Source organism: Corvus moneduloides, chromosome 17 (genome assembly GCF_009650955.1).
Source record: "Corvus moneduloides isolate bCorMon1 chromosome 17, bCorMon1.pri, whole genome shotgun sequence".
In the NCBI taxonomy this organism is placed as follows: Eukaryota; Metazoa; Chordata; class Aves; order Passeriformes; family Corvidae; genus Corvus; species Corvus moneduloides.
In genome coordinates this window covers 728,934-755,820 of record NC_045492.1, presented here as the reverse complement: position 1 = coordinate 755,820, position 26,887 = coordinate 728,934, and the positions used below count along the sequence as shown (strand labels likewise).

The following is a 26,887-nucleotide window of genomic DNA, read 5'->3' as shown; positions in this document are numbered from 1 at the left end:
CCTCATAACTAAGAGGAATATGTTACCTATGACATGGTTAGTCAAAGACTTGAAGTACTCCCCAGGTGAGAGTAAAACTTCCAAAATGCAACGCTCTCTACTGGCAGGTGGCTAATCAGTTCTTAATCCTTTCTCAGAGAAACAGCCTGTACTGGCAAAACTAAAAAACCAGTAGTTCAGACAAAGGAGGTGGCTTACAAGTGTTTCCAGAAATTATTTTTTGTATTTAGATGTACCTTAAAGATTGTTCATTGTAGAATTTCTTAAGTTGTATTGTAATACAGATACCCTCAAAGGGGAAAACCTCTGGAAATGACTTCTCTAGTAAGAAAATAACAGCAAAAAAAATCTAATATTTTTGAGAGAGATTAGTTTAGGGATCTATTCTTTGCAGCCATCCAGACCAAGTTATCCTGCCTCCTCCAAAGACCCCTCACACAATTCACACTGAAAACAAAAGCAACTAGGAGCCATCTGAAGCTTCTCTGAAGCACACCCAGTTCTTAATTTAACCTTTAAATCCTGCAATACTTCAAACTCATTCTTTCTAGAAACCTTTAGCTACTGTGTTATTCATCACTGCTTTCTGAGCCCCCAGCCCAGCAAGACCAGCACTGCTGGGCAGACTTAGAAGTGGCAAAAGAGGATCTCCAGATGCCAGATCCACAGCAGCGCAGCTTTGAATGAGCAAGACACAGGAGAATCATCTCATGTGAGGTATGTCTAACCCTTGCAAATACAGGGACATGAAAACAGCCAAGAGAAGTAAAATCTACCAGTATGCCTTTGATATTTATTTACAGAAGCTCCTAATTAAAAAGAAAAAAAAAATCTCATGGGTGGAAAGAGGAAAACTGGACTCTCTGCAACACTCAACATCTTTTCCCTTCTTCAAGGTATATAAGAACTACATGGGCCAAGGGAAAGGCACATGGAGACTGAAAGGTAATGGGAGCTGGACAGGGAAGGCAGAAGTACAGCACCACTTCTGAGTAAGGACACTCACCTTCCTGTAGAACAGTGCCAAGGAGCCTGTTCTCTTCGGTTTGCTGGCTGCTGGCAGCTGCACTTCTTGTGCTTGGTTCCCAGGAGGGTGGCAGGGAGCCTGGGCATCCACTTTACATGGCTGGCCTAAATTAATGGAAATGGGGATCAAGGTGATCCCACCCATGTCATTTGCAATACCTGGAGAGGACACACACACCCAGAAATAAACTGGCTGCTCTCCTCATGCTGCAGAGCCAAACAGCAAATCAAACTCGTTTATGAACATTTGATACTAAAGACATTTCATCCTCTATATTACAGTCTAAAAAGACTCTGTCCCTCAGAGTCTTCAGAAATGGTAAAAATTACATTTCTGGTAAGGTTTAAAAGGTGACTCTGAATGTGAATGGTCTTTTCTAAAGGTCATCTGAAAGCACGAAGTTTACAAGAAACCACAATTTCTGTACTTAGTTTTCCACTCTTTTGGGGGAAGGTGGGCATTCTTCTTCTTCTTCAAACCTGACAGCATATCCTACACAGTCCTCATTAGTTTCCTCAGTAATCGAATTTTCTGGCTGAAAATCTCCTTAAACATGAGACATGCAGAGATTTCTTTTTATCTTTAACTGTAGACCAGATTTTTAAATTAAGAAATGGCTATAAACTCATTGCTCATGCATCATTTTCAGAAATATTCAAGCATCACCCAACTTCAACAAAACAGAAGTCACAAAGTATTTTGCTAATGTTAACATGTAACCCTTATCCAGAAGTTCCAGAGCCTTTTGAGATTATAACAGACCAAATTAAGACAAATTGCAGTAAATCATTATTGGAGCTGAGAACCAAAATACTGCTTAATGTGTGAGGTATAACTGGAAGGAGCACAAACTCCATGAACTTTTCTTCAAGAGGAGAAATCCTCAGTGTGCTTGCCAGGGATCAGATGTCTCCAAGGAGATGACATCAATATAAACTTAAGCTTTTTTGTTGTTGCTGGAGGTTAGGATTGCTCCTTTTGTTTTCTTTCTCTCAGGGAATTTTCTCCCATAAGTTCCCAAGAGACAATAACGACCAGTACTTACGAGAGAGAAAAGAAGTTGCGAAGATTGAGGGGAAAGGTGCAGCTGGCTACTCTCTTTACCTGGGAGCTTTTCTCTTTGGAAGGGAAAAGGTACCGTGAGATTTTGGCTCAGTGGTGAGGGGCTGGGCTCAGCTCCTTGCCCTCTCTTGCTGTTGGCTTCGGAGGAGGACGGTCGAGCTGCTGTGTACTGGGGGAGAATTCACTGCTGCCGCCAGAGCCCAGCCCTGTACTGCTTCTCCTGCCATGGGTGAGCCTTTGCTAGTGAGACCAGCCATTGAACTGGGACCTTACTGGTACCCTGCCTCACCAGAAAGGACCCTTGCCATCTGTTTGGGTTCCTCAGGGGAAAAGACCCCGACCTCGACCCCCTCCCCATTCCCGGAGAGCGCATCTCCCGGCTGCGTGCGGCAGCTGCTTTGGGAGCCCGCCTGCCGCTGCCGGGCCCCGCTGCTTTCTGCCGCTGCTCCGGCTCTTTCAGTGCACGTTAACCCGACCCCCCGTGCCCGCCGGGACACCCCGCGGCTCCTGCTACGGCTGTGGAATTTTCTGCTACGCTTTGTCTGCCACCCGGGTGCGCCCGGCTCCGCTGCGGCAGCCGCCGCTCCGAGGTTCCTGCTGCGCTCCATTCCGGCTCCCGAGCGGCACCCGAGGGGCCCGGCTGCCCCTGGGGCTTTGCCAAGGAAGCCCCTTTTCCATCCCTCCCGCCGGCCCGGCCGCCATCACCGCGTGCAGAGGCGGCCGAGCTGGCGCCACAGCGCCCCCTGCAGGCGCGGGGGAATCCCCGCAGCCGCCCTGCCCGGCCGGGAGCCACCAGCGCCCCTGGCGGCCGCGAGCGGAGCTGCACCGAGGGGAAAGGGCCTGCGGCCGGGAGAGGCCGGCCCTGGGCTCTGCTGCTGCTCGTTGGTGCTGCCGGCGCTGCTGTTTGTGTGCCTTGGCACCCACACACACACCAGCAAAGAGCTGCTGCTCCTTCTCCCGTAGCTCTGCCTGAAAGCCCCTAAATTTCAAAGTGATCATAATTTGGAGGGAAGGGGGTCACATTTTCCATTCCAACGGAGGTTCCCACCTTCCTTGGCAGACACCTGTCCTTCAAACCAAGATAGTTGTTGTTGACAAAGTAACTGTTTTTTTAAAAAGAAAAAGCAATACATGTTCAAGATGCATGGTTGGTCTAAGCCTATCTTAAGAGCAAGGAAAACATCTAGTAGGGAAGAAAAACACCAGTAATTCTTACCATGCAGTGGGATAGTGACCTTCTGTCCTGCTTTTCCTGGTCCTGTAGCAGTTGTTATGGTCAACACTGTCTGGCCAGGAGACGCTGACGTGTTTTCAGTACCAATGCTTGACGCTGGAGCAATTGTCAGCTTAGTTCCTTTCGTTACAATTTTTTCCATCTGCATTTCTTTGGGGCTGTCATCTCCAAAGAGCCTTCTCTTAGCACTTCCAGCTGTAGGAGAACTGTAGCGCTCGTGAACGGAGATTGGAGACAATGGCTGCATATCTGGCATGTCAAGGAAGAAAAAATAAACCCAACAAAACCTTAACAACAGCAGCTTAATGGGAATACTTCTGCAGAGAAGGGGAAAGGCCATCTTCCAACTTGTATTGGGTTGACCCTGAGTTGACGGACAGTCTTTTAGACCAATGACACATCTCACAATTTACATATTTAAACGGCACAGAAAGGCGGGACTTCCCCTTTTTGTCTGAGCTCGCCTGCTAGAAGGTGGGGGGGGCTCCGAGCCTCCCGGCCCCGTCGGGCCGGGCCGGGGCCACTGCCCCTTCCCCCCTTTCCCAACGCTGCGGCACGGACTCTGGGTCACTGGGGGGGACTGTCCCAGAGCCGCAGGCAGATAAAACCACCATGGAGTGCTCACAGCTAAACCCATCCAGCGCGGCTTCTGGGGACAGGCGGGTCCCTCTCCTCTCCATGCGGAGCCGGCGGAGCCAGCGGGAGCCGGCAGAGCCTCCTGTCTGCAGCCAGCACACTTCGTGCTGAACTGAAGAGGACACCACGCAGCCAGCAGCACAGAGGGAGCGAGGCTTTTCCCCACCGTAAAGCCTGAACAAGAATGCTCCTCAACATGGCAGCTTCAGAGTCAGAGAGAAAGAGAAAGTGAGTGACGTGAGACGAAGCTGAAAATGGCGACGGGAGAAAAGAGGGCGGTGCCGCGATTCTCGCGCGGAGCTTAAAAACCTTCTTGCATGCCATGGTAAGAAACTGTAATACCACAAACTGTTTGTCTCTTTAATCCATTTAAAGAACATGGGGGGATGGAGCATCCTCGTGTGGCCTGTGAAGATTGTGAAGAGTGCCTATGCCAGGCTATATAGAAGTAGTAAGAGGCTGTTAGAGACTTGTGGTGAAGAAAAGCCTTTGTGTGCAGGCCAAAATAACTTAAAAAGATTAATAACCCCATGTGATGGCCCATGTTTTGCAGTGTGAAGGAACTGTGAGATTTTTCATGGGAGAGATGTTTTACACACAGCAGATTGTTTGCTTCCGCGCGGGTCTGCTGTTAGTAGCAGTTTGGGAACCACATGCAACTGAAGAAAACCCTTTTTCCTTAAGCATAAGAAAGAGACTTATCAAGAACTGGAACACTGACTAAAATCCCATGTTCTGTTATCCTTTGTGCAAGCTGGGTAAAAGGAGAGAAGTGCTGGAAAGTGGGGGGGGGGGGGAGGGATTTGCTTTAATTTTTTTGTTATTTTCTCTTTACTTTTAATTCTATTAGTAATAAAATTCTTTCATTGTACTGCAACTGTTTAAGGTTTGTGCCTGCTTTGCTTTTCTCCTAATTCTTATCTCACAGAAGGAAAAGAAGTAAGTAATTAATATTTTGAACCAAAACCACTACACAACTACACCACCAGAGATCACTTGTAGCTCAGGCCTGCTCTTAGAGTTCACTGTTCTGAAGTGTTAAGAACAATATCTACAGTCTGACTGACTCCTTTTATTTTGGGGTCACCCCACACGGCACAGTTCTGCCATCAAGTATCACATGGAAGCTGAGCAGCCACTCTGATCCACAGGGACTGAGGAACACGCAGGATCACAGGTACTCACTCCAGTCAGCTTAGCAATCAGTAATATTTGCAAGCGTTACTCCTGTGAACACATTCCTCTACAGGAACCCTGCCCACATCCCTTGGACATGCTGTCTTCCCTGTGCTCTGGCTTTCAAACTCCCTCTAAACCAACCTCAGTCAGTTGACCCCACCCTCACGCACCCCCAGTTCCTCTCAGGCCTTTCTGTTGCTTTCAAACATTTACTCCAGTAGTAAGCCTGAAGTACACAGCACTAATGTACAGGCTTCTGTTCACAGGCTTTTTGCATTTCTGCTGCAGTCTGTGACAATACCAGAGACAACAGTTTCCTATTTCCCATGAATCAGAAACTGTCTGGATAACTGGCCATGTAAGACTGATTGGAGACCTTACTTCCAACTCTGCCAAGATGATTCTCTTGGTACCGAAGACAAATAAACATTTCCTATCCCCACCACTCTCCAACTGAATTTAGGAGAAGCCTCTAGTACCAGATCCTCATATACAAGGCTGTGTCTCACACAGCCTTCCCCATATATGACACCATCTCCAATCTGGTTCCTCTTCCATCAAACAGGGAACCCTAACACTTACAGCAACTGCTTGTACATCTCCTTCCTAAGGAGTATTTTAAAAAACACCAAACAGTCTTGTTTGTTGCCAGAAAAACACCGAAAGAGACAACATTGCACAACCCATCAGTCCATGGTGCACCTGCAAGAACATACGGACCAGTGTCTGTGATACAATGAAAGCAGCAAGTCCTAACTGGAGAAGCATGCAAAGGAAACAGCAGAGCTGGCACTGCTTCTGCACCCTCAGTGTCAGGAGACAGTTCTGTGTGAGATCCAGGAATCTGCAAAGAGCAGTTCTTCAGAGGACAGAACACTGCAGGCAAAGCATTGTCCTCCACCCCTGCACAAAAACAGTTCTGTAGGAAGCAGGAATAAATGTAGTTTTATCATGCCATTAAAAAAAAGTCACCTAAAAGCCAGTCAAACCCACTGAGAATAAACAAACAGAAAGCAAAAAAAAAAAAGAGCCTGGAAAAATCCAAACATCAATGGACAGTAAGTGATTAGATGACAACCTGCCTCAGAGTAAGGTCACCCTGGCATCAAACCAGCAGCAAAATCTGCTCCAGTCCAGAAGGGAAGCACCATCACCACTGTCTGCTGCCAGTGAGTCACAGCACTGGTTTGACTGGGTGCATCTAGACATTTCCTTGATCAAATAAGGGACTTCACAATTCCAAATGCTCAATTCAGATTCAAGGTTGCTTTTTGCAACTACAAAGAAGTTTAAAACCCCAAATTCACAGATTCAAGTAATATCAGAAGCCTTGAACATACCTCGTCTTAAATTCCCACCAAGATCTGTTCGAACCTCTTTCACTCGAGGATGAATTATGGGAGATAATGGCATCATAGGCAAGTGCCCAAGCCCACTTCCTCCATTGCTGGCTTCAAAATTACTGGGAAATATTACCTGGGAAATAAGAAATGTCAGGGTAAGATAACAAATTAATTTCCCTTCTTTGTGACATCTATTAATAGAAGATTTTCTGCAGTAATGGGCTCATTTGAACAGTTTTCTGTATAAAACAACAAGTGAGAAAAAGAACATGAATTTCCTAGTAACAGGAAGACAGATCACATACTTCTTCACAGGTTGGGACTTTGTTTTCTGAGGCCTCAAGTGCATTCCAGAGTGCCGAGTTCCGAGTCCAGGCCAGACTCTCCAGAATCTGCTCCTCGATGCTGTTGAGGTGCTTCACCATGTCTCTGGAAAGTCCTTCCTCAGACCGAATCAGCACTTCAATAACCTGATGGCAATGACACACACACAGAGCAATGTCACATCACTCATGTTTAACACCATCAAACTGTTAGTTATTTCAGGCTCCTGTTCAAAACATCAACACAGAGTGCTCCAGCCTCCTCCTCGCATCTTCATCTTCCCCAACCCTCCTCTGGTCCATCATTTTTTTAACCCCCTTTCCCAAAGCAACCCAGGAGCTGGAAGAGGACAGCAGATATGCCATCAGTGCAGAACAATCCACTCCAGGGGTTTTTAGGGTCCTCTCTCACCACTTCTAACTGTGCACAAGTGAAAGCACTGGGCACACGCAGCACTGACCTGGGAGATGTGAACACGTACAGCTGCTCAGCAGGGAACGTGACAGTCCCAGCATTCCAGCTCTCCTTCCTCTCAAACAAGCAGCCCATAACATGAGGAGCTGAAAACCACTGCTTAAAGTTTAATTTAAGAAGCACTCAGAACCCTTAAACATGGACAAATGGGGGTTGAACAGAGTTGACCGATCCCCTGCAGTATCACACTCCAGCACAAGAGCCACTCTGGGTTATTCCTACCAGAGGAGCATTCAGCCTGTTTTTCTAAAGCTTCAGAGATGGAAATGCCATAAAACTTCCCTGGAAGATCTACTGATACATTTAGTTATTCCTGCTACAGAAACTACACCCAGAGAACAAAGTTACAAATATCACACAAGTCTCTCTTGTGTGAGGCCTTTGAGAGGGCAACTTTTGTCCAAATAAGCGTGCTGCAAGGATACTGAACAGCTGAGAAAATTCAAATCAAACATAAATATGCTGCACAAAGTTGCATGTGCACCAGTTTTGATGGAGGCTACCAACAGCCACAGCAATATTGACAGATTTGTTACAGCTCCAGTACTGCCCTACAGCTGAGGAGTAAAGGAAAAAGGAAGGACAGACTATGAACCAGCTTTTCCAAAGGCTTCCATTTTTTGGTCGCTGTCATCTAAACAGAACTACTCGATTTATTCAGGACTAACCCCAGTAAGCTGCTAGGAATCCAGCAAAAACTGGAGGCATATGGATAGGTGATAAAAGGATTGAAGTAGTCAAAAAACAAGTTACACTGGAGGTGGGGGAAATACGGTTAAATAAAGAACAAAACCAGAGAACACCCTGGAAAAGATATTCTGCATTCTGCTACATAAAGAAAAACCCCCAAACTTAGCAAAAGCAAGCCTGTGATAAGTAGTAGCAGCCAAAGGCAACATTTCAGAGCTGTATCTGCTATTTCAGAACTACATTGCAGTCAATAAATATAAATATCAACAAAATATATGCTTGAATGCTTTAGCCTAGTAAAAGCTCATCAGCAGTATGTTACAGATCAGTACCGTTTACAAAATGGGGTTTTTTGCTTTGTATTTCAGCTTCAGCTCTGGCATTACACCTTCCAAGTAATACATTTCAGGACAGCCAGAATTTAGAATAGGCCTAATGCATAGTTAATATCAGTCCTTGTTTTACCTCTTTCCCTAGGGAGGAAGAGCATCATTCTCTACGACTCTCCATGCAGTAATGTGCCATTTTTAATACAGATCCTGTCCTGAGCCCATGTTCATTTACCTTATAGAAATAGAATGGCCTGAGGTCAAGAACTTCAATGATCCAGGGAAAGGTGCGAGGGGAGCTGTAAGCGAAGAGCACAATCTCCAAGCAGCATGCCAGGAGGGAGCGGTGAAAGAGATCCTGTTCCAGCAGAGCCTGGAGAGATCACAGAAAATGGCACTGGCCTCAGGTTTGGGAAACAGCAGCTGGAATTTTGTGGCACTAACATTACACAGCTTATTGTTGGAAAGAAGTTGGCTTCGTCTCCCATCTACCACCTCTTTTTCACAGGGAAGTTGAGGAGACCAGAAGTAGAGTAACACCACCAGAACTATCAATTTTGCATGCTGTGGACAAATGAACTGGCCTCCTTGTTGTGCCTCATAAAGCAGAGCAAATGCAGTGCTGTCAAACATGAAGTACTGATACTGTTCATTGGATAAAGAAGAGAATAAAAGTTATCTGTCCAAAAAGCTGTGATTCTAGAAGGCAGCACAAATTCAGATGTTTAGTTATGACAGTTATACTAGTTTAAATAATAGGAAAAAAGAGATTTTGGCAGCTTCCATGTATTTCCCCGTTTTAGCATTAACAACATACACAGAGTGCTTTACAGTGCTTTGTTCTGGAACTGCCTGAAGATAAACTCCAAGAAACAGTCACAAAAAGTGTTCTACTCTTTCACTGGTTCTTTACTTACAGTCAGATCCTTCCCATGCAGTCTCCGTGTTTCTTGCACCATTATGGTCTCCAAGATTTTATAGTACAAGATCTCTGCCAGTTTTAATCTGTTTACAGCAAAATCTGAAATTTAAAACCAACGGAGATGAAGTCCAATGCCACTGGTACAAAAGGTGTTAAGACTAAACTGACCAGCACCTGTCCTCATCCAAAATAATAGTGCATGTGTGTATGTACAGACTTTGCAAACAAACAAAAAGTTCAGAAATCCACTAGTCTGAAGCACAGCATGAAATTCCATAAATATTTTAAAGGATTATTTATTGTAATATTTCTTGTGATGTAATTTTGCCATAATAATTTACCTATTTGCTTTCATTTTCCTTTAAATTTTAAAGCTAATGAGAATGCAAGTTTACACTTGTTAAGAGTTGCTTTTCCATGACTTCTTGGTTATCCCAGTTTGAACTGCAGCCTTGGGTTTACTCTTCCATAAATTTTTGTTCTTTACAGTGTACTGTTTGACAGCAGCAGTTTTCTGTTTGGGTGTATCCTGGGATAAAACCAGCTCCACTACATTAAATACAGAGAACAGTAGAGGTATGCATTCTGTTTGCCCTGGTTTAGCATTTTGAAACACCCCATGCCTTTCACTCCATACCTATGTGAGATCCTGGCTGCTCATCTGTTGACTGAGTGTACCTGCAACAGAAGGTCTCACCGATTTCCTTCACTCTGCTCATGATGCTTTCCATGGGGCTGCGGGCACAAGACCTGAAGCCAAAGGCAAAGAAAGCCTTGTTTGTATAAATTAATATCCAGTTAAAAAGAATAAATATGAAGAAACAACAACAACCATAAAACCAAAATATAATGACAAGCCAATTATACTGAGCATTCCTCATCAGCAATAACCTGTATTACACAGACAGAGGAAAACATAAAACATACACAAGTATTGTGTCCTCTCTTCCTAACAGGGCCAGGGGGGATATGCAGATCTTGGAACAAACATGGGAGAAAGCAACAACAACAGCAGTACAGTGAGGAGAAAGATGAACCTGCCAGGAGCAAGGCAGTGGTAAGGATGCCACAACAGGCACCCAAGCAACCAAAGGCACCCATGAGACCACACAGGCCAGGCTCAGTTTGAGGGAGTGCAGAAAAGCTCAGAGGCAAAAGGCAGCAGCATCTTCCCATTTCCTACCAGGACTGAGAAAACTGATGAACTCCACATTGTCCCTGTCATAAAAAAGGGCCAGAGTATCTCTGGCTGGAAATGCTCTTTCTGAATGCTTCTGAATTTTCTAGCAACTCTGTTTTAGAGGACAGTGGCCTGTAGCTGGTGTCAAATTAAGACACTAAACTACTCTGAAAAGCCAGAACTAAAATCAGCTAAGGTTTCTCTTTGAACAAAGCCTTCTAATTAACTTCAAAGCTTTTTCCATGGAATTTTAATTTGAAAAAGAAAATACTGAAAAGCATAGAATATTACACAGACCAAACTACAGTTCCTCCACTTCTTCCAGGGACACAGTATATACACCCCAGTGCTTGCTCAGTTTGTATCCAAGATGAGCAAAGTACTCATCACAGCTCTTACCAAAGGCTTACTCAATTCTTGTTCCCATTTTAATATTTACCTCTCTCTTGACAGACTGGTTTACTATTTGGAACAAACACATGTTTTATTAGAGATTACAGACACATTAATGTCTTAACTGTATAGTATAAATAGTATCAGTCCTTACAAAATCAATCAAAGAAACATTCAAAACAAATCCTGCTGAGCAGTTGTAAACTTTTAAGAATTAGTGCTAGGAAAACTCAAATATACATCACTCCAAAGATGAGAACTCTAAGTAGTATTTTTCACTTGTTTATGATGGTTACTTTAAAAAAACATTGCTTCTGCACTTGAAATACTAAGTGCTAATATTAAATGTCCATTCTGATTTATAAAAATACACCTGGAGACCTTATACCATAACACAGCAGGACCTTAACTTGGAAAGATATTAGGAAAACACCCAGCATCTTTACAGGTCTTTACTATTCAACTGCTGTTTTTTATGAGCTATGCTCAGGGAACAGCCACCAGAACATCCCCAGTGGGAAACACAGCTGCTGCTATTCAAGGTCAGCACTGACAGTGACCAGGGTCACTGTGAGGCTCATCCTTGTGCCACAGGGTTACACCAACACACCCTGAAGTAATGTGAAGGAGAAATGGGGAGCCTGTAGGCTGCTTTTAGTTTTAACTTTCCAGCTGGGAGTGAAGACTGCAGCTTATTCACCTGAACATTTCCACCCTCCTCCAAAACCTCTGCCAACGTGGTTACCACATCTTTTAATTGAGAAGTACTCATTTAAAATGTAAACAAACAAAAAAGGCATTTGGCTTTCAAGCAGACAGACAAATTAACATCAGCAAAAGCTGAAGCTCCATTAATACAACAATGGTGACAAGTCAGATGGGGGTTCCTTCTCTAGATGGGATCATTGAGAAAACAGAAGATCCTTCAACAGTAATACAGAAACACAGACCAAATTATTCTGCTCCAAAGGAAAAAAAAGCCAAAAGATGAGTTTCTGTGTCAATCGGAGCAGCTGAAGTGGTCATACTCACTCAAAAATAGCTGTAAGTTGTTCACTTGGTGCATTTTTCAACCCAGCCACCATGCTCTGCAAACGGCTCACGCTCTGTGTGGCCGAAGCCACGGGAGTGATGACAGCTTCCTTTTCTCGCAGGTATCTTCTGCCAGTCAGTGGAGTTGAAGGTGCAAATGACCTTTTCTGTCAGACAGAGAAAAATAATAAATAGAAATCAGCCAACAAAACTGATTCAATAACCTTCCAAATGAGCATCTCCTGCAAAATTCCTTCAAAGATTAAAATGACCACTAGTACAACCACGTGAAGGCTTCATCAAACCTGTGAGCTCAGAAGTGACTGAAAATGAGCCAAAGTTCTCCCAGGACTCCATAAATATAAAATATAACAAATCTTCAAGCAGCCAAAATCTAACGCAAAGGTTTTTTACAACTAAAATACAGTAAATTAAGAGCTAAAATTCTAAAACCTGTAGATTTTTAAGCTCATTTGAACATTGAAAATACAGGGTCAGGAAGAGGAAGTACACACTTCCATTCTAGTCCCTGACTGCATTAGCTGGGTGACACAAGGAGTGGGTGGCAGAGCTGCACAGGAGAGGTTCACAGGAAAACATTCCTTGGGAAATGGGCCTCCCTTCATCCAAAGGATGATGCGGCACTGAGCAGACTGCACTCACCTATTTGTATCCTGCTCTCTGGAAGTGACATAATAGTTTTTGGATTTAATAATCTGAACTGACAACATTCTGAAGATACAAGGCAAATAATGAGAAAAGGTTAAGCCTGCAGTCATTATGCATAAACAGTAATATTATTACACTACAGAAACTGAAGCTCAGAATTAATAAAACCCATGCCAAACCCCTGTCTTTAATTTGCCTGAATATGAAATACACCAATACTTGGGAGAAAAAGCTAAGACATATGATTCATTTATACTAGCAACAGCATCTTAGAGTTAAGAATTATTTTTTAATTGACATATAAATCAAACAGCATATGGTTCTTTCACACAGCCAGTACTATTTTTCCCCTTATCCAAGATTAAAAAGTAATCAAGCAACTGTTTTCCTGCATGCCAACTTCATTAAATACATTTTTCATTTTTAAACACAGTGAAACATCAACTCTGTTTATAGGCTACTTTTTGTAATGAAGAGAGACTTTGTTGAGGTTTATGCATGAATCTTTTTTTTCCATAGAAGAGTAGGAAAGTTGACTTTTCCTTTCCTAAGAAAGGAAACAGTGGGAGAACAAATGAATTCAGTGTCAAGGTTCAGTGCTATGATTATGGGGTATAAATGAAGCTATGACCTACATATTTGGGTATTAACTACATACTGATTTTTCTCGGAAAAAACCAGACTATACACATGAAAGTGCTCTCATTCTGTTTAAGGAAGAATTATTTTAAAAATTCTACAGTAAAGCAGATACCACCTTTTCTCCTTAGCAAGACAGCACCGTATCCACCATCTTCCAAGTCACCTCGAGGATTCAAAGAGTATATAAGGATGGGAAAACTTGAAGGAGAACTTCAAGTGAGCTTGCCATGTTAAATGAATCACCTTTTCAAAATGCTGCTGCAGATGACATTCCACGTGAGTGCTTGCTGCCGTTTTCTCTCCTGGTACATCTGCAGGGAATTTTCGAGTGCCAATTTCTTCTTCAGCATCAGCTCCCAGGAAAACTCTCTCATCAAAGTCACCCACCGTCAGAACATACTCTTCATACTCTTTATTCAGTGCTTTACTGAAAGAGAAACCCAGGTTTGATACCAAAGGTGCCCGAGGAGTGCAGGTAAAACCCAAAGCAACACAGGGTCAGAGTTCCATGCTCTGGACAGCAGGGCTGTTTCCACCTCCCTGAGCAACCTGCCCCTGGTCATCCCTGCCTGCCCTTGGACCCAAAACCTCTCCAGGATCACTGCAGGGATCACTCTTCCACCAGCATTTGGATCTCAGTAAGAAGAGGGAAAAAAACAACTTTGTTTTCACACCAGTTGTGAATAAACCAGTCTGGAAGTGCTCAGCTGGTCAGAGGTTAAATCTGCGCACACATGGAGCAACCAATGAGAACTGCACCCAGCTTGCTCTGCTGGATTTCCAGATTTGCCACTGTAGCCCGTAATTTTCCTAACGGTGCAGAGGAGGGGAAATGGAGGAGTTACCGGCCTGGGTTCCATTTCTAAAACCCCCACTGGCACATGAGACCAAACAAATCCTTCATTTCCTTTATTCCAGCAAACCCCACTGGAAAAAAGGAATGCTTAATCCCACCAAGGCTGTAAAGCTTTAAACATGTACTTGGGAAGCAGAATGTAACTCCTGGATGAAAATCAGAAATGGCTTGTGTCAATAAATCCTGCCTGCAGTTGGGCCAGGAATGCAGTTCCAGCACATATAATAATGGAATATAACAATGAATTCATGACGCAAGCAACTCTGTGATCCCACAGGAAACCTGACTGGATCAGGTTCAGCTTCCCCATGTCTTTTAGGAAAAAGTAAAGATCTGTGGGAAGTTGGACAAAAAAACCCCCCAGAGATGCTTACAAGCATCTTTTAGATGTCAGACTACTTGCAAAAGAACAGGGACTACTGCATCATTCCCTATGACACCGTTACTGAAGCAGTACTATTAATTTTTAAGTAGAAGAAATACTAAGAGAAATTCAATGTTCAGTGATCAAAGAAACATGAGTTTACAACTAAATTGAGGTGCTATCTGCATTGTTAAAACAACTGAGTCTTTGCTCAAAATTCCCAAAGCAAACCAATAAGTTAAAAGCTCACAAACAAAAGGCAAAAACAAATTAATAAGTATTTTTGCAAAAGGCAAAAAAAAACCCCACAAGGATTTTTTTATAGGTTGCCTTTAAAGTAGCTTTCAGAGGTGAATTCAAAAAGTTTCTGAAACAACTACACTTGCCTCCCACAGAAATTGTTCACCTCTTTTTTGTGGTTTTGCAATTGTTGCTTCCTTTTCTTTTGAGCCCATCTGCTGCATCCAGATTTACACACTCAAATAGAGATTGATAAATAAATTGAGACATTTCCCTACTTGGGCATAATATGTGTACAGAAACATATCTGTGACCTTCAGAGCCAAGGTTTTGATTTGCATTACATTATTCAAAGGTTACAGTTCCAGAAAATCAGAGCAAGCACCAAAGAAAGTGACATTAAGAAAGAACCTCTGCAGGCTGAACCCCTGACATCAGCCACACCTCAGATCCAGAAAGTGCTTCAGCCAGAGGGAAACTTTGATGGTCAAATAATCAAAACCCATTAGGTATGGCAAGACAAAAGAACAGGAAAACTGAGCTTTAGTACACAAAGGCCTGTGCTTTGACATGAACCAAGCCCTATGATTAAGAAAAAAAGTTGTAACTTACCTATTTTCTATAAAGTTGCAAAGATTCAACAGACAATCTCCTTTTAAGATCTAAGAATAAAAAGCAGAAATATCTTAGATAATAAAATAAAAACTGTTCCAAGTGTGAGGGCATGATGGTTTTAGTCAAAAAGAAATGAGATTTAGGTGCATAACTGGACTCTTTTTTGCCTAGACCAAAGGGCTACACTGCCATTACCAAGACAGAGTACAAAGCCCAACTGGATCCAAGCTCCAGACAAATCCACTGCTCAGAGCCAGCCCTGCAGTGTAACATCTGCTCACTGCTGGGTTAGGGACTGGCTTGATGGGCAACTACAAAGAAGCTTCCACAGAGCATGGAAAACATTTCCAGGGTCAGAACTAGACAGGTCTGCAACCTCAGTCTCTCCTTCCAAAGCATTTTGCTCAACTTCAAGACAAGCAGCAGGACCCACACTCCCATGACAGACATCCCATACAATTATTTCACAAGGAGATCCCTTATTTTGCCTGAAGAAAACACCATCCTTCATGATTCAGTTTCACACTGCCAAGACAGGAAAGCAAAGATTCTTCACCGACATAAAAAGCCGAAACAGAGGAGGCCTTACAGCACCCAGCATGAAAAGCATGAGGGAATTCTGCTCCTGCTAAAATACAAAGAAAACCTGAGCCAGCCCGAGTTCCTTTGCTCATTTCCTTTGCTCTCTCCTGTGGAACCTGCAGGACTTAAACGGTCTCGAGACCATCACAGAGCACCACCGTGTGCTCATAAAACTCGTGAGCTGTACCTTCCTATCAAACAGCTTTGCAATGTATGGCTTGAAGTAGTGCTCCTTTATGCCTTTGGCTTCCACGAGGAGCCCGTCGTGCAGCTCGCAGAGCATGGCAATGATGCAGGGAGGGTCCTCGGAGGCTTTGATCTCCAGAGTGTGGAATTCCACGGGTAAGCCTGGGAACAAGACAACCAACCTTCAACCTCATTTCAAATGAGCCAAAAGAACAAAGCACAGTTGATTGTAAATAATCTGTCCCCACCATACCTTTAAATGATGGATTTAGCAAATCTCTTCTGTTTGGACACAGAAGGGCATTGGCAAAAATCAGGTCCAAGCAGCACAGAAGTAAATGATAGGAATTTACTAAATCATCTCCAATCATATGGAAATTACCTTTAAGAGACAGCACATCACGTCAAGCAACACAACAGAAGTTCACAGCTGGGAATGTATACAAACCATGCAGGCAAAGCAACCAGCCTACCCTTAGTGTACACAAAGAGAGTCCAGCAGAAGTTGAAGAGATCTTTGACGCTGCATGGCACCCGCCTGTCAACGAGAAAAATGGGGGGAGAAATTACTCTTCAGTTCCAAGAAGCCAAACCTTGTTCTACAGTACAAATTTCATTCCATTTCCCTGCTCAAAACAACAGCTGGAGCTGCTGTCTTAATTCCACACTAAGGCCCAGTCTAAGCTACACGTCCTGAGTTCAGCTTTCACTGCCCAACAGACAGTGCCCGACCTGGCTCCAAGAGTGTCCTGCACACATCCACAACTTCTCGACCCCGTTCCCAAGCCAAAGGCTGCCTCTGACCCTGCCACACTATTCTGCTGGTGTCACCTCCCACAGAACCCTCCTGCAGCCACAGGTGGGGAGGCGACAAGGGCTATATATATTCCAGTGATGGTTTCTCCTAAATATTTTACTAAAGCATCAGCCATCCCTTCAGAACAGGCAATTATAGCTTGTATTACAGCTCAGCTGCTGACTCCTGTTTGGAGAAGAACTATCCAAGCCCATGGACATGGAAGAACAAGGAAGACGTGACTCAGCCCACGGAGCAGCCAAAGTGGCGGTGGCACCAACCACCACCGCCCTGAGAAAGGAACAGAGCACCCAACAGAACACCTCCCACTGCACTCTGCCTCTAGATGTGGAGCTACACTAGAGCATTGTACCACAACAACTATCCCCCCTCACATCCAGAGAGCCCACATGAACTGACAAAAACACCTTGCACAGCCACAGCTCGGCTCCCTCATCCCCAAGGTTACATTCTCACTACAAAGCTGCCACAGCCACATATTCTGCAGGGAACATGGACAAGCTCCTTTCAGAAAGGCAGACGTTCCATGTGTGTGTGGAAGATGACACCAACCACTCCCAAATTTGCCATAAAAATGAGCACATCATCTGTAACTTCCTCCCATTTGGTGTTTCCACTCATCTGGCCACCACGGCGAACACCTGGCAGCGTGGAGGTCACGGGGATGTGACACCCCCTGAGCAGAGGGATCATGGCATGATACCGACCCCCTGCCAGCACTGTGCCAAGACAAAACTCTCCTGTGCTACTTGAGTTATTTCTGCTAAACGTTTAAAGTGTTGATCTCACTGTACCTTGGAGCTAACCCACATCATGGTACCTCTCCCCACCACACCCTGACATTCTCACTGTGGGACAGTTCCTGTGTTACAGGAGCTGGATGTGAAGCCCAGCTGACCTGAGCTGCACCCACCGGGGCCAGGGGTGGCTCTGCATTGGCTGCGTTTCAGAATCAAACAGACCACAGCCCTTTGGCAATTAATTTTCATAAACTTATATGGGGTATAACTCTTTCCAGGGAAAAGTCATATCAAATCTAAAAAATACCTCTGCTTCCTGCTTCGATGCGGTTTGGAAGTTTCTTCATAGGGGTTTTGAAATATATCAAAAAATATTGGTTCAAACTTTTTGAAAATCACAGTTGACACTTCAAAATTTCTCTCCAGCCTCTCAACTCGCTCTCGGAATTCCTGGGGTAGGTTTGACATGTCCATCCACTTCTTCATTTTGCTAAAAAACTGAATTAAACTTAAAAGAAAAAAGAAAAATCTGCTTTGAACTTTAACTAACTTACATTCTAAGATTTTTAAAAGCCAAAATGCAACATATTTATTCCATTAATGACTGACATGATTACTATGTAGGTTTACAATTTATTTTGATAAGACTCCCAAACTGTATATATTACCAGCCTCTTGCCTTTTATCACTCTGGGGTTTCTCGACCCTCTTTAAGGCATGAGAAAACTAATTTGATGTGGAGGCTGCCAGCATGGCTGTGTAGAGCAGGGCAGTGGTGGAAAGTAAAGTGCAGGCGCAGCTCTGAGTGTGTTGAGGTGGAGGCAGGACAGGCAACAAAACAAGCCAAGAGTCAATGCCTGTCAAAGTTACCTGCACAAAAACCTGTCAGCTGGAGGTGTGAATAACTGACAACCCCTCCGTCAGCTCAGCAGGGAGCGGATCTTTAAATGGAATGAGCAACATTCCGAGCTCCGTGTTCCCAGGTCAGAGCCACAGCGACACGGGAGCTGCTGCCGGGGCCGTGCAGAAGGTGAGTTCTGTGCTCACCAGTGCTGTGTTCCCAGAAAAACCAGCAGCTGCCAGCACACCGTCGGGATTTGGCCTGAATCCTGAGTCGGACACACGTTGTACCGGGATGGCACGCGCCGAGGTGTTTGTGGTCAAATTAACTACAGGAAGAAACAACTGGCGTGGGTGGAACAGCTGCTGGTCCAACATAGGTGGTTTCCCAAAGGCTTGAAGTTGGAAATTACGTATTTGCATCTAATTTCCATCTGTAATAACAGCGGATTTACTGCTTTTACCCTGCCGCGGCTGGCAGCGCTGCGAGCGAAGGAGCGGCACCCGGGTTAGCGGCTCTGGCAGAGCACTCCCGGCGCGGAGCGCTCGGCCCCGGCAGGAGCCGGCCCGGCGGGCGGGGCGCTCACCTGAGGCGTGCGGAGCGCAGGATGCGGGTCAGGGAGACGCCGTTCCCCTCCATCGGGCTGCTCCCCACGGTGGGCACGCGGCTCCGGCGGCAGGCGACGTACAGCGCGCAGGCCAACCAGTGCAGCGCTTCGCCCTGCGGGCACGGGCGCGCCGGTCACCGGGGGGGGCCGCGGTCACCGGGCAGCGCCGCGCCCCGCGGGCTCGACCGGGCGGGACCGCGCCCGCCGCCGCCCCCGCCCGCCCGGCCCCGCTCACCTCCAGGCTGTAGGTGCCCCGCAGCGCCGTGAAGTCCCGCAGCGCCTCGGCCGCGCTCGCCGCGTCCAGGTTGAGCTCCCGGCACAGCCGCTCCACGGCGGCGCCGGGATCGGCGGCCCCCGGGCGGGACATGGCGGCGGAGCGCCCGCCAAAACCGCCGGAAGGGCGGGGCCGCTTCCGGCGCGGGGGCGGGCACAGCGGCGGGGCCGCGCGCGGGGGGCGGCGGTCGCGGCCGGGCGGGGGCACCGGGGGCGCTCGGGGCTGGCGGGTGCTCGCAGCCCATCCCAGCGCACGGCTGCGGTAGGTCACGGCAGGAGCGGATTTTCCTCGGCCGCCGTCCCGCAGCGCCCTGGGACACGCGTGGGTGCAGCGTCTTCTCGGCGGCCTCCGGGCCCCGCGCACCGCTCCCCTGCAGGGCCGGGGGAGCCGCCCCCGCTCCGCGCCGCGGCCGCGCTCCCCGTCACTCGATCCGGTCGTGGCGGGCGCTCAGGGCGTTTCCAGGTGCCGGTTCCACTGGGCCCGGGCGGGGGGACGGAGCCCCCCGGGAGCACTGTGTGTCCGTCGAGAGCCGTGGCCATGGGGACACCGCCCGCCCCCGTGGGCAGGGGAGCGGCTCCTGCACCTCTGGAAGGGGCTCGAGTCACGCAGCGTCCGCAGCGCTGGTTCGGGGATAGGGAACAGGGCCCTGAACCCGCCCATCACTGGAGGATACTTGAACCACCTCACTGCTGCTCGGGGGGCGTTGGACGGAGAGCACACGGAGCGCGCCCGGAGCGGGCGCGGCGGATCCCCCTCCCCGGTACCCGCGGCGATGCGAGGATGCTCAGGGCGCGTTCAGGAGCCGCCGTAGGGACCCAGCCCCGGTGCACCCACTCGCTCGGCAGACCCTGCCCTACCCCGAGCTCCGGCGCCACTCACAGATCCCGAGGTTGGTTTTCTTGAAAATGCCCTTTTGCAAAGCACAGGGATCAGTTCGTGGGATCCACAGGCTGGGGGAACTGGTCCCTCATCGAGAATCTGATCAGCTCTGTGCTTTCCAAAATGTTACTTTCCATAAAAACCAGCCTTAATCCAACAATTAAATCTATTTGGAAAAAAAGATTGGCCATAAGAGCATTGAAAACTGCCTGTCATGAGCAGACTGGAAATGTGTTTCATTTGGGGTAATGAGGCTGAGTCCCACAGGCTTATTTATTCCTTCCAGACGAGAGGTGTTCCTCTGTGTGAGCCGAGCTTTGGTTTTTGTGCATCGCTTCCTCTATCAGAAATCTCTACCCTTTCCTGGAGGGAAAAAAAGTCACTGTGAGGTTTTCCTTTAGAATTTTGTTTTTCCAAACAGTACAGGCAATTCCTGTACAAGGTCTCCCTGTGCTATAGCACAGCCAGCTGAAAAACTTGACAACCTTGGCAGGAGCCCAGAGAGAGGAGAGGCTGGAGCATCTGCCATGGCTCATTCCCCTCAGCTCTTCCTGCAACAGCTCCAGGACACTGCTATTTCTTGAAGCCCTCTGAGGGCTCGTGCTGGGCTTGCCTGAACTGATACATTCAGGCAGGCTGGGATTGAGTTCCAAGTTAAACCAGTAATGTCACATCCCACCCAGACCACTGGCAAATGGAGCCAGGTAATGGTGCTGTACAGAGTTGTTCATGAATTAAAAACCCACTGGAGGGAGAACAAGGCCACATGGGGAGTGGGACTGATCTGCTGGGCTGAAGATCTTGCCTTGTTTTATACCTTTTTAGGTGAAATCTTGATTCTTCAGGAATTAGTGCCACCTATGGCACTGCACCGATGGTTTCCAGCCACAGCCACCCCGGGAGCACCATGAAACAACCAGCGTCCCAAAAAGCCACACGGGAGGGTGAGGATGGTGTTTCTAGGCCTGCTGTCCAAATGTGCAGGGCACACTGTGCAGATTGATGGGAAGGGGATTGAGAGAGAAGCTGGATTTCTCTTACCTCCACTTTTCCAGAGCTGCTGCTCTGCTGGTGGCTGGGCTGGCTCCTTTCCTGGCAGCACTGCCCATCTGTCCGGTGCCCATGGCCGAGCATGGGTGCCATGGCCAGCTGTGCACTGGCACATGGGGTATGAGGCACTTGGGGACTTTGCCTGAAGTGCAGTGCCTGATAACTGCTTTGAGGTTGTAAAATGTGAAGAGATTCCTGATCTTGTGACAGTCCAGGCTCCGGATCCCTGGGGCTGAAGTGGCTCCTGAAGAGGTGAGGAGCAAAACTGCATTGAAAAGCTCAAGTTTTATTCAATGCAAACCAGATACCATTAGAGAAATTTCCTTGTGCTCACTGCTGGCGAAGACTGCCAACCCCAAATCCTATCTTGTAACTGTCAAGAGCCCAGAGTGGGGATATCTGCACTTGGGGTAGGTAAAGCTCTCCCAGCCGTGGCTCACTGCTGAGGAAAATCCTTCCCCCCTTTTTGTGACCATAAAGGGAATTAGAGATCTTGTCTAAATGTGCTATGAGACTTCTCTGTGTCCTGTCAGATAAAAACCAGGCAGGGACAGCAGTGGGGATGTGCAGCTGTGCCTGTTTTACTCTCTCACGGTCTGGGAAGGGGCACCTGTACCCTGTAAAACACAACGGGGAGCAAGCTGTGCCCCTGGTGCCCATCCTCCACCACATCCACTCACTGGTACCACCAGGTAACACACCTTGTCTGAAGAGACAGAGACACTGCAGCCACCACGGCTGTGGCAGCCCAAAGCCAGCACATGCTCCTCCATGGACCACAGGGCTGCCTGGCTCCTGCAGCTCCTGCCAGCAAGTATCCTGCATTATGGGTGTCGAGGTGTGAGGCTGCAGTTTGTGGAGCCAGAATTTAAAGGGAGACTCAGGAACTGGAAATTCACAGCAAATGCTACCACTTTGCCATTCTTTTCTGCTGGGTACTTTTCTCTTTCCCCCCTGCAAAGCAGCAACAAAATACCAGGACAAGGTGGTTACACAGGGCAGGTGGAGCACTGGTTTTACTCTGTGTCTTTTTTCCTGGATCTTGGAAGAACAGAGCTGCTCCTGTGCATCATTCTGATGAAACACTGAGGAATGTCTGCTTTGCTAAAGCCTGAGATCCTTACACAGAGATTTAGGACAAGCATTTCACAAAACTTGGAGGTACAGGAAGCACAGGGAGAGGAGCCCAGCACCCTCTCTGCTGGGTGCCAAGGTGTGTAACTGCTTGGGGGGTGTGTGTGTGCATGTGATGACTGTGGAGGTCTCTGGGCTTCCACCCACCCTTGTGGAAAAAGCAGGTCAGCAGAGAGCCCTTGTGCATCCTCTGTGCTTAAACTGGCCCTGGAGCTTGGGCTGCTCCTGGGATCTTGCAACCCATGTGGGATGTGAGTTCCCCCACACCGGCGAGTTCACCCCAGGGTGCTGTGAGAGCTGTGGGTTCGGCCCCTCACGGCGAGCAGCCCGACTCAGAGTAACACGCAGGGCACCAGGAGCAATCCTAGAGCAGCGACCAGGCCACTGGTTTCAACAGCTTCTCAATGGATTCATGCTGAGAAAAAGGCAAGTCACGTTTATCACTGAGTCAGGTGAATTAAACATTCACATATATTTGCTGAAAAAAATTATATACATCTGTAGCAAGGCTCTGCCAAGTCTGAAAGATAAGCATCATCTAGTCACTAAATTAAAAAAATAAAAATCTGACTTTTAAATCTTTTTCTTTTTATCCATGTTCAAGAGCACAGACAGTTTATTTTGTTAGCACATTTGGTGAAGGATGTATGTGTGTGAATAGCCATGAAAACCGGTGAAAATTTGGCATTTGTTTGGGATATGATGGAAAAGAAGAAGCAGCCACTTAATGCCTTACAGTCTAAATAATCCACAGAGTATATCGGGTTGCAAAAGGGTCACAAAGTAGCAAAGAGAAGCCTAAACACCCAGAGACGTAGCATACATGTCTGCTAAGGAAGAACAAGGTATAGAGCATGCTGGCTAATTAAATAAATTTCACTTTAAACCCTGTTCCTTACGCGTGTAACCCTGGAAAAACCATCCCATAACAAGAAATGGACTCGGAAGAGATTTCTGTATCCATTCACAGTAAGGCTTTGAAGATATATGAAGTTTTATAGCATTTGTATTTTAAGGATTTAGGGCAAGTACATGTTCTTCCACTGAATAAAAACAAAGTTAGTACTTAAAAGGTTCAAAAATATATCAATCGTGACTTTTTTTTTTACATAAATAAATTATATTGATTTTGGATTTAACAGCTGAAAAAACCCTTTCTGCTTCCACTGGAGGCAAAAACTGAACAAAATGTTAGTTAAATAGAGATAGCAGCATTTCTAAGAAATCTGTCGATAGTGATACAGTATCTATGCTACAAGAATGTTATTAAATAGAACACAATTATTGGGGGGAGGGGGATTGGATTATGATTGGTTACACACTTTAAAAAAATCATCCAATCCAATAAACTGGGAATAAATTCTGTGAAAATATAAACCAACTGGTTTTTTTGACCATGGGTAACAGACTTCTTTGAGATGCTAATTTTAACATGTACATAATTTATAATCCCAAATGTATAAAAGACAATGACAAAAAGCATCATAAATAAATAATGCAAACTGAAATAGTTATGTCAAAACATTTGGACCATCTGATAAATTAGCAAAACTGCAACAGAAAAAAAAAAGTAAAAAATACAGTAAATTGTGACAACCAAGTGTGAAACTGATGAGTAGCACACTCCAACTCCCTCCCAGCCTGCCCTTCGCTCACCGCTGCACCAGTGCGGCTTTATTCAAGTCTCAGACCATGAGCTGCAAGTAAGAACAACCCCAAGTGAAAGAAGAATTAAAGGAGGAGTGAGGGGAAGGAGAAATCGGAAGAGTTGCCTGTGGAGGAGTCTCAGTACCCAGAGCTGGAGGGGGGCTGGCGGCATTAAAACCCGTCCATTTGAAATGCAGATGCTGAACTCATTTGGGAAATACTGTTCAACAGCAAACGGAATGGGAAGAAGCCAAAGTCATCTCTTCACAGTCCACCACTAGAAAGTAAGAAACTCAGGCTCTGAAAGTCTCAAGGGTCCTTCTCAGAGGACTCCCCAATGGGGGAACCTGGCCTACAGCCTTCTCCGTGTTTGCTGAAAGAACGTCGCTTCTGGGGTAAGGAGTGGGAAATATAAAAACTCAGGAAGCCTCAGTGTTCATATAAGAGCATTAAAATCGGTGTGGTCTGTTCAAGGCTGGGGAAAAATACCTTAAGAGCACCTGTAATGCCATAGCTGAGAACTAACGCCAGAGAGGAGAACTGAAGACTAGCAGAATGATGAAGGAACTGGTTGCTACAGGTACAGTAACCCCAGAAAAGTCATGCAAGTGTGCAAAACCTTTCCAGCTCAAGCTGGAAAGTTCTTGTAACTACCAAGGAAAGGGCAACTAAACTCCACGTAACATAAAACCAAACGTTGGTTTTAAAAAATACAAAATGTCTACATCATTTTTTCACTCTCTGCAGTTTGTCTCCAAACCTTTGAGGTGGGATGATCAAGAAATTATATCACTACCAGTTATGCTTTTCCTTTCAAAGAAATGAATATATGCATTTTCAATCATTAGTTATATACTTCTGTCTATACTACTATTCTAGTAACCATGATAAAATAGGGAAATACTTTAAATCAAAAATACACATCAGCACTTACTATAGCTGTGCTTTTAACCCAAATACAGGCTTTTTCGCTCAGTGTCGCTGTAGACAGAAATACCCTTGTCTGTGTGTTAGACCAAGAGATAAACACTTTTCTTCTGCTCTTGTTTTTTTGCTGCTTTTTCTTCTCAAAGGAGTGAGCAATTTACGGGGGGTGACCAAGTACTGGATTTGCTATTGTTGGCTGGGATGAACGACTGGAAAAACAGAATGAGAATTCGGTGCCTCCCATACTAGCTAGACAACACTGTTTATCTAATAAAGTGGCAAGACCCTGCAACTATTAACATGTAGTATGTCACCAGTTTTTTCTGACAGGGAATTAGGTAGATAATATTACTCATGGAAACACAGGTTTATGAAGGTGGAGCGGGGTGGGAGGGGAAGTAACAAAGAGTTTATGGGATAAGAAACTCACAAGCCACAATCTTTTTGTATTTTTCTTTCAATGAAACAAAAGTTCTAATCGGTATCGTGAGCTGCTTGGTGCTCCTCCTCTGCTGGTCCGTCCTGCTCCTTCTCTGCTGCCGCTGGCGGGCTCTGCTCCACACAGTTTTGACTGTTTGCAGCTTCTTTTTCCGGCAGTGAGACAGTTTCTGGCTCTGGATTTGCCAATTCCCCTTTTGCTTTCTTCCTCTTCCGCTTCTGGCTCTCCAGGTTTGCCGCCTCCGAGTGCCTGGTTTGCTGGATGCCAGGCAGCGCCATGCCGATGCCAGGGGAAAGGAACATGGAGGGATAGATCAGTCCAGGAGACATCCCTGGGATAAGAAATGGGTTAAAAGCTACAGGACTACTGGTAGTTATTGCGGATTCTGTCTGATTAGAAAATGAACTAGGACCAGGCTTGTCTTCAGCGAGAGGTTCTTTTTTCCCATCCTGGCTGCCCTGTTTCTCCTCATTTGCTTTCTCGGCGCTGGCTGTGCCACCTTTCGTTGTGCTTGTTAACGAAGTCGGAGCAGTCGCAGTACAAGTCGTCGTCATGGGGGAGTTGAGGAGTCCTCCAACACCGAACATCTGGGGAACGGTTGCCATGCCCGGCAGCATCATGGGCAACATGCTCAGGGTGCTCTTCACATCCTCACCAGCGGGCACTGCTGCAAAGCCAGCAGGAAACCCGACCAGCCCGGTCAGAGGGATCCCTTGCATATTTCTCATGTTCTGAAGTCCCACCAGATCCATCCCAGCAATTAGTCCGTTCATGAACAATGGTCCCATTCCAGAAGAAGAATCTGCTACAACACCAGGGCCTTTAAGGAGTTCGCTCCGGGGCCTCCTCCCTCTCCGGCGCGGCCCAGCGTCCCGGAGCACGGGCTCGGTGAGGATGCGATTGAATTTGTTTTCGGGTAAGTAGCCCTGAAAATGAGACATAACAGAGAACACCCGACAGTTACTACTGCAGCAAAGGAAATCTGGCTTGTCTGTGCCCACATCTGTGTCCCAGATGGCGTCGGCACAGAAATATTTGCCTACATGATATGGAATTTGAGAGGTACACATAACTTTTCCCCAAGGGATGCTGCCAAATGCAAAACACGCTCGCTCTGCCCTGGCAGGATCCTGCGCTGTCAAAACGCTCAGGGAGGGGAGGAGGAAGCATGTTTTCACCCCGTATTCCAGCCCTCAGCACCAGCTGTTCACAGCACAAGAAGCACCAGGGCAGCGTGGTGTCAGCTGCCCACTCAGCTCCCTGCCCAGCTCTAATTGTGCCTTCAGCAACAGGTGAAAAAATCCTCTTTGAGATGGGAAGGGCCAAATTTTCAATGCTCTGCAGGACAGCAAAGCTCATGGGATGACACAGAGAGTGGGCATGCTGCCGGAGGAGTTCCTGGTCAGAGCTTCACTGGGATGCCAGGGAGCATTCAGAAAGCTCTTCTGACAGAAGAGACATGGGACCAAAACCCAGCAGTCAGAAGCGGGCAAGACCATCCAGTTACACAAAGCAATGCGGGGGGATCCACAGCACAGCTTAACACTCCCCTT

At 46.4% G+C, this 26,887-nt stretch overlaps 2 protein-coding genes across 17 annotated transcripts in view; both read right to left on the bottom strand.

Annotated features, from left to right (window-relative positions):
* Positions 1 to 19,383, bottom strand: part of RBL1 (RB transcriptional corepressor like 1) — a 28,243-nt gene extending 8,860 nt beyond the window's left edge. The window contains exons 1-16 of one of the 3 annotated variants that reach the window (XM_032126825.1): positions 19,220 to 19,383; positions 18,964 to 19,097; positions 17,844 to 18,044; positions 16,453 to 16,517; positions 16,233 to 16,361; positions 15,981 to 16,141; positions 15,209 to 15,258; positions 13,380 to 13,563; positions 11,826 to 11,992; positions 9,858 to 9,970; positions 9,216 to 9,319; positions 8,534 to 8,671; positions 6,787 to 6,951; positions 6,479 to 6,614; positions 3,306 to 3,572; positions 1,007 to 1,185 (exon numbers count right to left, since the gene is read on the bottom strand). In XM_032126825.1, coding sequence (XP_031982716.1) covers positions 1,007 to 1,185; positions 3,306 to 3,572; positions 6,479 to 6,614; positions 6,787 to 6,951; positions 8,534 to 8,671; positions 9,216 to 9,319; positions 9,858 to 9,970; positions 11,826 to 11,992; positions 13,380 to 13,563; positions 15,209 to 15,258; positions 15,981 to 16,141; positions 16,233 to 16,361; positions 16,453 to 16,517; positions 17,844 to 18,044; positions 18,964 to 19,097; positions 19,220 to 19,351 — 2,325 coding nt within the window. In that variant the 5' untranslated portion in view covers positions 19,352 to 19,383. The remainder of the gene's footprint in view (positions 1 to 1,006; positions 1,186 to 3,305; positions 3,573 to 6,478; positions 6,615 to 6,786; positions 6,952 to 8,533; positions 8,672 to 9,215; positions 9,320 to 9,857; positions 9,971 to 11,825; positions 11,993 to 13,379; positions 13,564 to 15,208; positions 15,259 to 15,980; positions 16,142 to 16,232; positions 16,362 to 16,452; positions 16,518 to 17,843; positions 18,045 to 18,963; positions 19,098 to 19,219) is intronic. The other 2 variants (XM_032126826.1, XM_032126827.1) reach the window with 2 other exon arrangements.
* Positions 19,384 to 22,769: 3,386 nt separating this feature from the next.
* The window catches only part of CHD6 (chromodomain helicase DNA binding protein 6), a 92,578-nt gene continuing 88,460 nt past the window's right edge, over positions 22,770 to 26,887 (bottom strand). For 13 of the 14 annotated variants that reach the window (XM_032127366.1, XM_032127364.1, XM_032127365.1 and 10 more), the window contains one exon: positions 22,770 to 26,260. In XM_032127366.1, the coding sequence (XP_031983257.1) occupies positions 25,370 to 26,260 (891 nt within the window). In that variant the 3' untranslated portion in view covers positions 22,770 to 25,369. The remainder of the gene's footprint in view (positions 26,261 to 26,887) is intronic. The other variant, XM_032127368.1, reaches the window with a different exon arrangement.